The sequence below is a fragment of the Callorhinus ursinus genome, unplaced genomic scaffold (genome assembly GCF_003265705.2).
Source record: "Callorhinus ursinus isolate GAN/ISIS: 27379988/994484 unplaced genomic scaffold, GSC_fseal_2.0 scaffold14, whole genome shotgun sequence".
Classification (NCBI taxonomy): Eukaryota; Metazoa; Chordata; class Mammalia; order Carnivora; family Otariidae; genus Callorhinus; species Callorhinus ursinus.
In genome coordinates this window covers 3760985-3774570 of record NW_027397076.1, presented here as the reverse complement: position 1 = coordinate 3774570, position 13586 = coordinate 3760985, and the positions used below count along the sequence as shown (strand labels likewise).

The following is a 13586-nucleotide window of genomic DNA, read 5'->3' as shown; positions in this document are numbered from 1 at the left end:
TGCACTATGATTTAAGGTATATTTGTTGGTATATCTGGTTAGATGTCATAATCAGCAAAAGGGATTTTTAAAAGAAACTCCAAAGTTAATAGATGAACACTAAACAATGATCTAAATAATGGTATTGGAGAACTTGTTTCCTGCTATTTGAAAGAAATTATTGCTTCATTGCTAGTTTATATTTCTAATTTATCTTCTATAGTCATAGGCTCTGCTGTGCTTTGTACCTGAATTTCTAAACACAGACTTTAATTTACTGTGTGCTTGCATATTTATTTTCAACCTTGCTTGTCTTTAAAATTGCTTGAGGAAAAATGGTTGTCATTTCTGCCACCTGGTAGAAAAGCCACCTGGTACATTTTATCTCATCAAGTTTGTTTTAAACTCTGAACTATAACTTTATTCAGGGGAGGCTTTTGCAAGGATGGCAGAGAAGTGTACAAATGAATGGTTAGTTATAGAGGTTCTTGTTGTAATGAACTTGCCATTTGATGATATGTACAGCTGTACACTTGAGTCTTTTCCAGTTTATTTGTGTAGACTAGCAACTTGACCTGTGAAACAGTACTGGTTCACTTCAAGAAACTTAAGGTTGATACATACACTTGGAGGTGTCTGTTATTCAGTGTATCTGTTGAGTGGGTATTTGGCACAATGAGGATGAACTTGTGTGACCCACTTGAATGACTGATCTAATAATGTTGACATGAATCCTGTACTTAGTGAAATGTCAGATGAAGATGACTGGTGATTAATAAAATTTTTTTGTATTAAAGGAATGGGAAAAGAATACATAAATCTGTTAATAAAGCACTATGATCTGCAAAAGATGAAATGTTTCATAAAGATCTAAGGAAATAAAGGAAATTTAAAGGAAAAACAGGGCAGTCTTAGAATTTTTATAGTTCAGAAAGTACGTAGTCAGTTTTTAATTTTTGATACTAATGCACAAACATGACAAAACATCTTTGAATATGTATTTTGATACCAAGACAATGAAATGCAAATATATTTTAGTCAACTCTGATGAAGATTAAAAATGCAGATTTTTAGGTTTTACCCCAACTTTCTGAATCTCTGCAGGGTGGGGCCCCAGGACTGCAATTTAACAGCCTCCACAGGTGATTCTTGTCTACAATTTGGGATCTGATGGAGAAGTAGGGAGCACTTTACTCTGTCCTAAGTAACTATGGAACCAACTTGCACCCCTCACTAAACACAAGTGACTCAAAGAGATGGGAACCAGTTGGAGGAAGATAGAAAATGGATATATACTGGGTATCTACTTACCTGCCAGAGGCTATCCATACATTATCTGATTTAATCAGTGCTGGGTAAGTACCTCTTTTTACAAATACGAAACAGGCTTTCCGTGTTAGCAATTTCCCATTATCACTTTTGAATTCGAGTAAGTCACAACTTCTCCAGTTAATATCCAGAAACAGAAATGGGGCTACTCAGTAACTAGTATTTCATTCTGCCGTTGGCCGTCAGTGCTGACTATACGCTTGATTTCCCAGGCTAACTTGAGTTCCCTGGAAGTCTTATAGGTAATCATATTTATTTTGGCAGCTAATTACATTTTGTCACAGAAATGAATTTAGTGTAGTTATAAACTGTTGAAATAATTTTGTTATTTGAGCGTTTTTTTTTTTTCACGGAGGAAATAAAATCTGACTCTAGTGTTTTATGTAAGGCTGTCTCTCCTTGCTACATTGTTGAAGATTTCAAATTTTATTCTTAGGAAGACCTAAATAAGAATGCAATTATGGAAAAAGGCAGAAAGGTTCAAGGGCTAAAAACTAGTGGAATAGGAATTGGTCTAAGGGAAAATAAAGTCCGTAGACTATGTTTGGCCATGAATGTGTATTTTCTAAAAATTTAATCTTGTCAAGTCAGAGTAAGCTACACATGTATTTCTAGAACTGTGACTGCCTCTGGTTTTCCACGCCTGGACCTGAGCACAATTTTGCTGATGTACTGACTAGGCTTTTTGCAAATGGCCACTCAACCCTGCCAAACTTTCTTATATACCTTGTATGTTCATTTTCTTATTCCTCAAAACAACACTTCTCTTCTCCTTCCAGCCCTCCTGCAGTACTCCCCTCCCACTCTACTGCCCTTTGTAAGAGGCAACCTGACAGCAACTCTCCTCTCACACCACTTAACCCCATCACCCTGCCTGCATCCGTCCCCATGCTCTGTGGACCAGGACTACAACTAAGTCAGTCCGCTTTTACTTCCTGCAGGATATTCATCCTGCAGTTTTTCCATCTCATCCCTCTCTCTCTCCTGGGTCATATTCATCAGCATATAAACATGTTCTGGTATTTGCTTTCTTTAAAGAAAAATTATGCTTAATCCTACAACCATCATTTTCCTGCTTCCCTTTGCAGTATTGTTGAGAAACTTTATACAGTCTCTGCATCTTATCTCCTGTTCTTGAGACCCGCTCCAGTTGCCTTTTTACCTTCTCATTGCACCAGAATCGCTCTCGATAGGGTCAATGATTTCCTTTTTGCCAAATCCACTGGTCACTTTATATCTTAGTTGACCACCCCATGGCATTCAGTATTATTGGCCATGCCCTCTTTTCTTGGCAGACCTCTTTTGGTCAATTCCTTCCAGGTGTGGCCAGCCACTACTACAAATCTATACTTATTTCTGGGCAATCTCATTTAGAGTCGTAGCTTTTTTTTTTTTTAATATTTTATTTATTTGACAGAGAGATAGCGAGAGCAGGAGCACAAACAGGGGGAGCGGGAGAGGGAGAAGCAGGCTTCCCGCCGAGCAGGGAGCCCAATGCGGAGCTTGATGCCAGGACCCTGGGATCATGACCTGAGCTGAAGGCAGACGCTAAACGACTGAGCCACCCAGGCGCCCTTAGAGTCGTCGTCATAGAAACACAGATGATCCCTGAGTATCTCCCATTCTGACTTCTCACAGTTCCAGACTTTGCCATTTGCTTGTTTGACATCTCTGCTCAGATATTTAGTAGGTATCTCAAAATGAACTACAACTAAGGTAACCGTATAAATGTATAATCTGTTCCAAACTAGGACACTTCTGAGTGGAAGATAAGCACACCACTTATAATTATGTCAGGACAACAAGCGAACTTTACATAGCACATTTCATCTGGGGTATAGACCCAAGTCGTCTTGCTCACCACCAGCTCTGAAACACCACTTTCTTTCCAAAGGTTCCAAAGGTTTCCCATCACACTTAGGGCGAGATCCTGTTCCTTAGATGGACAGGTGACACTCACCCTGTCCCACTCTCCCTGATAGTCCTGCCCCAACTGTTGCTGCCTGTCGTTCTTTTTCTTGAACAAACGTTCCTATTTAACTTTGGGTGACACCCTTCCTGTGCCTGCGTCTCACCTGTGTAACAGTAAATGGCGGTGCTCAACTGTAAGGGCTCTAAAATACAGCACGCCTGGCACCCAGTGGGTGCTACATGGGAGTATCATTCACTACCCTAAGGAACCAAACAGATTTGGATAGTGAGGGTTACTTGCATTTGCTTATTGAAAAAAGACATGGCCTGCATTTTTAATAGGTTTTTCATTACTTAAGGCCATGCACACGTAGGATACAGGTGTTTGTCAGAGCCAAATGTTTGGTTGTGTATTTGTTACAAAACTCAAACTCCACAGCTGAAAGTGAGCCAGTCTATATCTGTATAATGTTTATCTTGGACCAATATTTAGAAACTTGGAATGCTACTAAAATCGGTACCATCACACACTTTCTCTTTCAGAGCCAGACCTGGATTTTTAGTTTTCTAAAAAGCTGCTTACTTCAAATGTATATAAATTAGATCACTTCAGGAGCGCCTGGGTGGCTCAGTTGTTAAGCATCTGCCTTCGGCTCAGGTCATGATCCCAGGGTCCTGGGATCGAGTCCCACATCGGGCTCCCTGCTCGGCAGGAAGCCTGCTTCTCCCTCTCCCACTCCTCCTGCTTGTGTTCCTGCTCTCGCTCTCTCACCCTGTCAAATAAATAAAATCTTAAAAAAAAAAAAATTAGATCACTTCATATTTAAGGAATTTTACATAAAAATCCCTAAGTTTGTTGTTGGTACTCCTTTGGCATGTCAGGTAAGGATATGGCTTTTCTTTTCTTAAAAGACTTATTTGAGAGAGAGAGAGAGCATGCAAGAGGGGGACAGGGCAGAGGGAGAGACTATCCAAGTGGACTTCCTACTGAGCATGGAGCCATGAGATCAGGACCTGAGCTGAATCCAAGAGTCGACACTCAACCTATTGAGCCGCCCAGGCACCCCAGCGTGTGGCTTTAAAGCAATCCTTTTTCTATTCACAGGTTTCAACAAGGTCAGATCATAGTAAATCCGGGCTCTATCACTTGGCAGGACTCTCTAAGCTTGTTTCCTCATCTATAAAATGGGGAAAGTAATGAATGCACATAAAAGAGTTCTATAAGAGGAGATGGTCAGTTTTAAACTAACCACACAAGTAAGCTCTATTCTTTTTGAATGAGAAATACTTGGTTCTCAAAGGCACTCATTTATCCCAACCAAGAGATGAAATCAGCTTTTTCTAAAAAAAAAAAAAATAGAAGTTTGCTAATTTCACTTAACACTAAGCTACAGGATTCAGACCACAGTAGAATGGTGTTTCAGAGCTGGTGGTGAGGAAGACGACTTGGGTCTATATCCCAGATGAAGTGTCCTATGTAAATAAAAACATATCCATACTTTGAATTAAGGGAGTGCACTTGTCAATTTCTTAGAAATGATTCACTTATAAAGTTATCACTCTGATGTGCCATTCACTAGTACAGGAGTTCTTTGACATAGCAGTTCAAGGTAAAAATTACCAACTTTATTTAAAATAAATGCAGTTTATAGTTTAAAATATAGCAAATGAATCCAAGATTATCTACTCAGAGGTAACTTTAGACACAGAAGCTAAGTAGTTTCTTAAAATTACTAGTGCCTGTAAACTGCCTGAACCACTTAAGTCTTTGCCCCTCAGCTTCACTCTGCAATGCTAGAAAGCAGCAGCAGTCCCCAAGTTACTCTTCAACATTTAATGGTGCCACAGGGTTAAATAATGGCCTTCCTTTTTTGGCCTGAATTTTGCCAAAGTTAGCCTCAAACTCTTTTTTTGTTCCATTTAGATTTACTAGATGTCCATCCTTTATTCTATAGCCTAGGGAATTCAGTTTCCTTATCCTGTACTGTACTATCTGTGGAGTTAATTCAAGCACCATTGGCGTCTCTTTTATCTGAGTTATGGAAATTCCTTCTTTCAGTAATCCCTGAATTCTCTCTTCCAAAACTGGAACAGAATAGTATAAAATGGCAGGACATTTTAAAACTAATTGCTTCAGGTCATGATCTGTGCATTTAAAAGCATTTTTAGAGAAGGAAATGCTGTTCTGTATACTTCCTGGGCAAAGTTGAAAAAGAAATCCTTTGAGTTTGGATAGAAGCTGGAGAATTTCAGAGTTTGTGAAACCTTGCTCCTGGAGAAATTCTAGTGTTTCCTTTATAGCTGCAGAAGAATTTAGCAAAATAAATGGATTTTGGCTTAATAATTTCAGTAACCAAACTTTCATGTTGGCCTCGGAGCCTCCTAAATTTAGATAACTCTCTTGGAGAATACCTATCATTTGCTTATTTTTCTCAATAGGATTATGAAAAATATTAGATGCGGTTGTCAAAAATCTGCTAATGACCACATTTTTGAGTCCCAACTCTTGAAAGAACTGAATGTTCAGCTTCTGGGTTTCCTGGTCCTTAACAGTAAAGAAAGATTCTGGAAACTGTTCTATTAATTTGACTAACTCTTGCTCATTTTTGCAGACCAACTGCCAGAGTTCTCTCTGGGTGTTAAAAGTGGTTGGACTGCAGACAATTGCTTCTGGGCATTGTTCCAAAATACTGCCTATAGCAGCTTCACTGGCACCTAGTAGTTGTAAAACATTTGCAATTTCCTCAACATAGGTTTCATCTTCAAAAAGTACCCATCCTTTTAATCTGCGTATTTTCCTGATGTCCACTGAAAATTTATAGAGGTTTTCCACTGTTCTTTTATTTTCTTTGTTTGACTGATGATCAGTTGTATAGGTGAAGCATGCTAAAGAGGGTCTGTATTTTGAAGCTGAGAGCATCTTTCTGAAAGAACACAGCCTGCAGGGCTGGGAGCTTATCAGCAATTTCCACAGCATGCCGGCAGTCCACTGGCTCATTCCCGCTGTCCTGGGGACTCAGAATGTACTCAGCCTACCTGTAACAAAGAAAACACAGGGTTTAACATAAGGGGCACTGACTTTTAGAATGCAAACATAAATCCGGCTCTAAGCAGTAGACAGAAATAACGTGGATTTAAATTAGACAGGAAAACTGAATTTTGCCAAAGTTAGCTTTTTGTGGAATATTACATATATACTCTTAAATAATTTATAAAGAAACTAACATACCTCTTCACACTTAGACATCTTATACATTATAAACACATTGTCTATGTGAGCTTTGCCACAACCCTATGAAGTAATTTCCATTTTACAGATCAGTAGCAAGGCCCTAAAGAGTTCAAAGACCTCAAATGTTACTCTGACACAAATTCCCTTTCCTACAACTCTGTTATGTTTTTCTTTAGGAGACATATTTTACTTCTATAATACACACACACACATATTTTACTTCTATATACACACACATGGTTTTTAAATTTTTTTTTAACATTTTACATTTTCAAGTTTATGTTTAGCCGAAGCAAACACTTATTGGGGAGGGGAGTCATCTCTAATTTTATATTTTAGAGTAAATATTTCTGCTGAATAATTATTATCCAAAGTCAATTTATTTAAAATGAGTTAATAAGTATAAACTTGTTTTATGAGAATTATATAAAAATCCTTTTTATAAATCCAAAATTAAAGTAAGTCTTAGCCAGATAACGTGAGGAATGCTATGTGACTGCCCCAGTGGAGCAATGGGCAATCAAATTAAGTGGAATGGGGACCATACTTTTACAACAGTCTAACCAGCTGTCCCCACTTGACAGCTTGAGGTCCCTAGAGATGGCTATACTGTGCCTAATGCATTATGGACTTCGGCACTATTTTCTTGTTATCTCTGGTAATCTAAACATGCCTAGTTTGTTGTTTTAGCTTTTTTCTTTTTTAAGACTATTTATTAGAGAGCATGCACAAATGGGGGAGGGGGAGAGAAGCAGAGGAAGAGGGAGAAGCAGACACCCCAGCGAGCAGGGAGCTGACAAGGGGTCGATTCCAGGACCCTGAGATCATGACATGAGCCAAAGGCAGACGCTTAACCACTGAGCCACTCAGGCGCCCCGTTTTAACTTTTAGTAGCTGGGAGTTAAGGGTCGAATCGCTGCCACAAAAGCATTAACTGTTTAGCTAGTCAATAGCCTTCCCTTATTACTTGTAGGTTTGAAGGAAAGTTGAAAAAAGCCATAATCCAATCTCTGCCCTTAATAATGCCATTGCCATATATGTCAAGGACTTTTCACTTTCAAGCCTGTCCTAATGCAAATAAATTGCTATTCTCTAAGGAAAAATAAAAAGTAACGATGTTCTCAGTTTGGTTTACCATTTGTAATAATAGCTCATTGTTAGTGCCCATGGTGTCCCAAATAATTGTAGGCACAGTTTCTGTTTTACTACTGGTGGTTCAACCAGAGTTTTGTTCATATAATTCCTAATACCAGTTTCCTTTAGAGGATTCCTAATTAAGCTATTTTAAAATTTCTAGGAGGACCATGGATTTTAACAGTAAGGAGGAGATACTACATAATGAGGATGGGTACATGCAGATCTAATCTGGAGCCCCATACTCCACAGTCTTGGGCCTCAACCTCTGTACCACAAGCTGGAAGAAGCGTGGGCTCTGTCGCCAAAATGTCCATGCTCAGTCCTGGTTCTAATTTATGGGGTCATCTTGGGAAAGTTACTCAGCCTCAGATTAAGTCAGTAAACAAGTAGTGATTAGAACAGTACCTCACAGTAAATGTTCAATAAGTATGACTACTGATAGTACCATCTGTAAAAGGGAAAGAAAATACATAAACTTTACAGGGATACTGTGAGTCCAATACTTTGCACAGGTACATAGTAAGCACTCAATAAATAGTAGCCATTACTAGGAAATACCTAGAGCTAAAATTCTTGTACTAATACAACTTTAGATTGTATTTTAGAAGTACATTATTTACAAAGAATAAGTGAAAATTGTGAAAACTGTAAATGCTTTGGTTGTCCCAAATAACTGTTTATAAAAGCAATACACTCTCACTAAAGGGAATTTGCCAAATTCTGAAAAGAATAAGGAAGTGGAAGAGTCCTTCACAACTGTGCATATCTGATATACATGTCTTTTTTTTCTGATTCTTGTCCCTTTTGTTTTAATTTTTAAATACATAAAGCAAGGCTCCCTTGTATATGAGAAATAGGGTCTTAAGCTCAGCCTACAATCTGAAACTGTGAAGACTCAGAATTTTTCTTGAAAATGTCTTAAGCAGGCACCACACTAAATACTGATACAAGGTCTTCCAGGAAGGCTAGCACAGCAAGGGGTTCCTCAGCACTGAAGGAATCTTGGGGCTAAACACCAGATGAAGTTATTAGGCTTAGTGTGGGGGTTACACTATACAAAATGACAGATTAAATGTTAGCACCACATGGACCACGGAAAGATGCTCCTGCCCAATGAGTCTGAGGGTAAAGTAGGCCATCTCACATTTCCTGCTTATTCCAGGATGAACCATCATGTGCCTCGTGAGTTGTCCCACAATTAACGCTATCTTGCTCTTTCTTACTCTCTCTGATGAGCAAACACAGTTGACTGCAAAAGTGAAGAGCACAAATGTTGTGACTCCTCTATAATCAACACAAATTATATATACATTGATTTACTTTATGCACTCTAAGTATCTAAACTTGGCATCAAAAACACTCTATAAACATTTAAAATGAGTACATGACATATGACAGATACACTGTAATTCTGTAATTCATTCCCTAAGAATGAGTATTTGGGCTATTGGTAGTATTTGTTATATGCTGATTATCTGTCCACATTTCATCATTTTTTAGGATGAATCCCTAGGAGAATTACTGAAAAAGAGATGTGGGAACATTTGAAGAGCTAGGTTGTTAATTTACTATCCAGAAAAAAGATCTCAGTTGCCCTTGTCACAAGCAGTATGAATGGTTCATCAGTTTTAATTCTGATATGTGAAAAATGAACACAGTACTAATTTAACTCTATTTTCTTCTATTAATGAGGCTGAGCTTAATGAATTATTTTGGCCATCTTTATTTCCTTTTGTGAGTTAACTATTCCTGCCTTTTTAAACAGCAATCTTCCTGTTTTTTAAAAACTGACTTATATAAATTCTTCATATAGTAAAAAAAAAATCCTCGCTTTTGGATTTTCTCCAATTCTCTTTCAGTTGTTAATGGTATATTCCAGCATTGCCAAAGTGGTTATATTTTTTTTTTATTGTGGTAAGGTATAAATTTCCATTTTAGGTATACAAATCAGTGGCATTAAGTAAATTCACAAAGTTGTACAACCTCTACCACTATTTCCAGAACTTTTTCATTGCCCCAAACACAAAGTCTGTTCCCATTAAACAATAACTCCCCATTCCTTCCTCCTCTCAGCCCCTGGTAACTTCTACTTTCTGTCTCTAGGGATTTGCCTATTCTTGGTACTTCATATAAGTGGTCATACAATATTTGTTCTGTTGCATTTGGCTTGTTTCACTCGGCATAACATCTTCAAAGTTCGTACATAGTATAGCACATGTCAGAACAAAGTGGTTAATTTTAAGCGGTCAAGGGTCATGGAAGTTTCCCTCTTCTTGATAATTCCTACTCCTTTTACGCACCACATGGTCAGATAAAAATTCATCCATATGTCCTATATTTTTCTTTGATTTTAAGAAGTTAGCTCTTTAATTCACTTGAAATTTCCGTTGTGAGCTGAAAGCCTAAATAGATTATCAATACTTTAGCTATCTCCAAGCACTGTTTTTGAACAATCCTTTCCTTCCCCATGATTTGTGAGGTCTCCTTTACTACACATTAAATGTAGCTTTTGATTCTACCTAGCCTCTGTCCTCACTCTCCTGATATTTTGCAATTCCCTGAATGAGCCAGGAGGCTAATTTCTTTGCTGCAAACTCGGCTCCCTCTGCCAGACCATTCTAAAACAATCTCTGGGTCAATGCACTCTTGCATACCCCCAAAACGATGTCAAATCTCCTCAGCTTGGACCTCCAGCTTCTCCCGACCCCTACTCCACTCTCATCCAATGCTCTCGCCTTTACTCTGTACAAAGAAAGGAGAGCAACTCATCACACCAAACTTAAACCTTCTGCTATCTCCCCTTTCCTACAATTACACCTTTCAGCATCCAGGGTAATCCCTGCTTCTGTACTGATCCCAACCTCTCTGGCCTGAACAGAGAGCCTCCAGAGCCCTTTTTTCTCATATACTCACTCCTTCAGCTGTATCCTTCCCTCTGGGGCTCCCACCCTTCAGCTCAATGGAAGTTCTCACTGCCACTCCAGCTAAAACCCTATCTTCTCTCTTTTTTTTTTTTTTAAAGATTTTATTTATTTGAGAGAGAGAGAGAATGAGAGATAGAGAGCACGAGAGGGAAGAGGGTCAGAGGGAGAAGCAGACTCCCCGCTGAGCGGGGAGCCCGATGCGGGACTCGATCCCGGGACTCCAGGATCACGACCTGAGCCGAAGGCAGTCGCTTAACCGACTGAGCCACCCAGGCGCCCAAAACCCTATCTTCTCTTACCCTCAGTTAATTCTTGCAGATCCTTCTCTCTCTCCAATTCCTCTCCTCCTACTTATATAGATCCCAATAAAGACAATTCCCATGTGATTAGAGCCAACGAGGTCTGTTCATTCCTGTCTCTTCTGACCTCTGCAGCTTTCAGCATAGTCGACCACTTTCTCCATGAAATACTCTCTCACCTGATTTCCAGGACTTCCCACTCTCAGTTCTCTTCCCCCTCTTGCTACACTCTCACTTCCCTTTATCTCCTTTGCAGGCTCATCTTCAAAGCTTGATTCTAGACCCTCTCCTCTTCTTACCTTACAGTTTCTCCTCAGAGATCCTGTCCTCATCCAGGGCTTCAGTTAATCACTTAGGCTTCTCTCCAACTTCTTCTCAAAATGTGATCTTGTCACCTCCCTGCAATAAACTTTTCAATGGCACTTTAGGATAAAGACATAAAACAAAATACAAATGCCTTACACCATGGTCTAAAAGGCCTCTCTGTCTGGGCTCTGTCACTACCCGAATCTGTGCCCATCTGCCCCACCCCCAACCCCACCAACCCCACCAGCCACACCAGTTCTTTTCAGTCCTTGGTGCTCTGCCTGTTCCCACCCCAGGGTCTTTGAAGGCTGAGGGCTGTTCCCATGCCCAAAGTGGCCCTAACTCCTAGGTCTGAGTGTCACTCTCTCAGGGAAACTTCCCTGACCATCTTGAATAGACGAAGTCTCCCATCCCCATTATAGGCTCTCATGGCACCAGGACTGCTCCTCTGTGCCACCTGTCATAGCTGCAGCTGTTCATGTGTTGTTTCTGTCTCACCCTCCAGGAGGGCAGAGACTCGTCACCACCATGTTCCAATGAATTGCTTCCCTACCCTTCACTTCACTGGCATTGCTGACTCTAGGAGGCATTCCTAGACAAGGAGAATCTTTGTGTGTGCTCTCCCACTGCATCTTGCTCTTAACCTTACTGTAGCACTTAAACTCCTGTAAAGTTCTTCATCCATTCAACCAGAGGTTTTTCTTTTTTTTTTCCTAAGCTCATGCTGTGTTGTCAGGCATTACGTCAGATACTAGCTGTTCCGCTAAAATGTTTCTTCATAACTTTGGATCACAGACCCATTGGAGAAACCGGTAAGAGCCACAGACTCTCTTTCCAAAAAGAAAAAAAAGAAAAGACCTGTACTCACAACATTTGCAAAAGATTTTACCAGGATTCATGGGCACCCTGCAGCCCAGCTATAAACAACCTGTACTAGATTGCAAGCAGTGGGAGAGCAGGGTCTGAGTTCTGTTCTTCTCTGTCCCTTGTACCCAGCAAAGAACTTGGTCCACAGAGGAACAAAATAAGTATCTGTCAACTGAAACTGAATGAACAAATCCAGTTCATGAGGCAGCCTAAGGTAGTGTGTAAAACTGTGGTCTGTATGGACTTAATTCCTGATCATTGGTTGTGTTGTGAGGTGGGAAAGTCACATCATCTCTCTGTGCCTCAGCTGGAGTGTCAGGAAAATAGGGACACTACATTCTGGGTGACTGTGAAGACTACACTGAGGTAATACCATAACCACCTACAAAGTACTCAGAAAAGTTATTAAATCACCACAAAAACCCATTTTAAAGATGAGGAAACAGATGCAGGTAAAATAACCTGCCCGCGGTTGCTCAGCTAACAAAGGGCAGACCTTGGATTCAAACCCAACACCTTGGCTCCAGAGTACAGCTTTTACCCTGTGCCCTACACAGCAATGCTCTGGGCAAATGTTTGTTAAATCACAACGTGGTCTATTCCCATATACTTGATGCTTCTTAAGCATTCTTGAGATAAGTTCACTTCTGGAATATGCACAATTTTCATACTTAATACAGTCTGCTCTACAACACCAGTAATAATTCAATTAAGTTCTACTTTTATAACATGTATGATCTGCTGACAGTTTCAAATTAACCCTAATGTTTATAAATAAGTAAAAACGAGGACCAAAGGAAGATCTCGGGGAATGATTAACAGCCACACAACCATCTTGTGGGGCCTGCGCTTATCCAGAGGAACTTCTGACCTATGGCGCCTGGGCATTCGCCCAGGCCAAGGAGGCTGAGCAGCTGGCGGGGAGTCCCGTTTCTCGGTGCGCGACCCCGGACCCCTGCCTGTTGGCCACTGTGTTGCTGGTGAGGCTCCCCCCCGGGGGCGGAGAAAAGGGTGCGACTCACCTGTCCACTCTGTGCAAGACGCAGTGAGTCCCGGGTCCCCCGCTCCGTCCTTCCTCCCTCCCCCCGCCGAGGTTCCCCGAGGCCCGCCGTCTTCCCGAGGCCTGGGAAGAGGGGTCAAGGTCCCGAGACTAGGGTCCCACCAGGGTCGCTAGTTTCTCTCAACGCTACCGTCCCGGCCCCCTGCCCCTCTACCCGCAGCCAATCACGGCACAGGAGACCCGTGAGCCCGCACACGTACGCCCCCTCAGTCTCAACTCAGCCAATCAAGGTGCGGGACGCAGGCCATGCGACCCTCACGCAAGGCGGGGCTCAGCGACGGAGGCGGGCAAGCGTGGGAATCAGCTTCCCCGGAAACAGCCGGGTGCAGCAATTATTGAGCCTGGCATTTTCAGTCTTTCCTTACCAGCATTTAGAAAATTTGGGAGTTCCGGTCGTTTTGTCCCTTGGGGAATGTCACTAGCCCATAAGAAAAAACGTAAAAGTAACTCAGAAACCGCTGTATCTTGAAGCTATAGCCATTCAAAATTCCCAAAATAATTTGATAAAGAACTAATTTACAATAAATAAATAAATAAATAAT

The 13586-nt window shown here is 40.8% G+C and overlaps 2 protein-coding genes across 2 annotated transcripts in view; both read right to left on the bottom strand.

The window, feature by feature from the left end:
• Nucleotides 1-4823: 4823 nt before the first annotated feature.
• MTERF2 (mitochondrial transcription termination factor 2) lies at nt 4824-6217 on the bottom strand. Its single transcript, XM_025882598.2, has one exon. The coding sequence runs from the start codon at nt 6215-6217 to the stop codon at nt 5039-5041; it is 1179 nt and encodes a 392-aa protein (XP_025738383.1). The 3' UTR covers nt 4824-5038.
• The window catches only part of CRY1 (cryptochrome circadian regulator 1), a 122610-nt gene continuing 115144 nt past the window's right edge, over nt 6121-13586 (bottom strand). The window contains exon 13 of the mRNA XM_073900344.1: nt 6121-6255. The gene's annotated coding sequence lies outside the window, so the exon portion shown is untranslated. The remainder of the gene's footprint in view (nt 6256-13586) is intronic.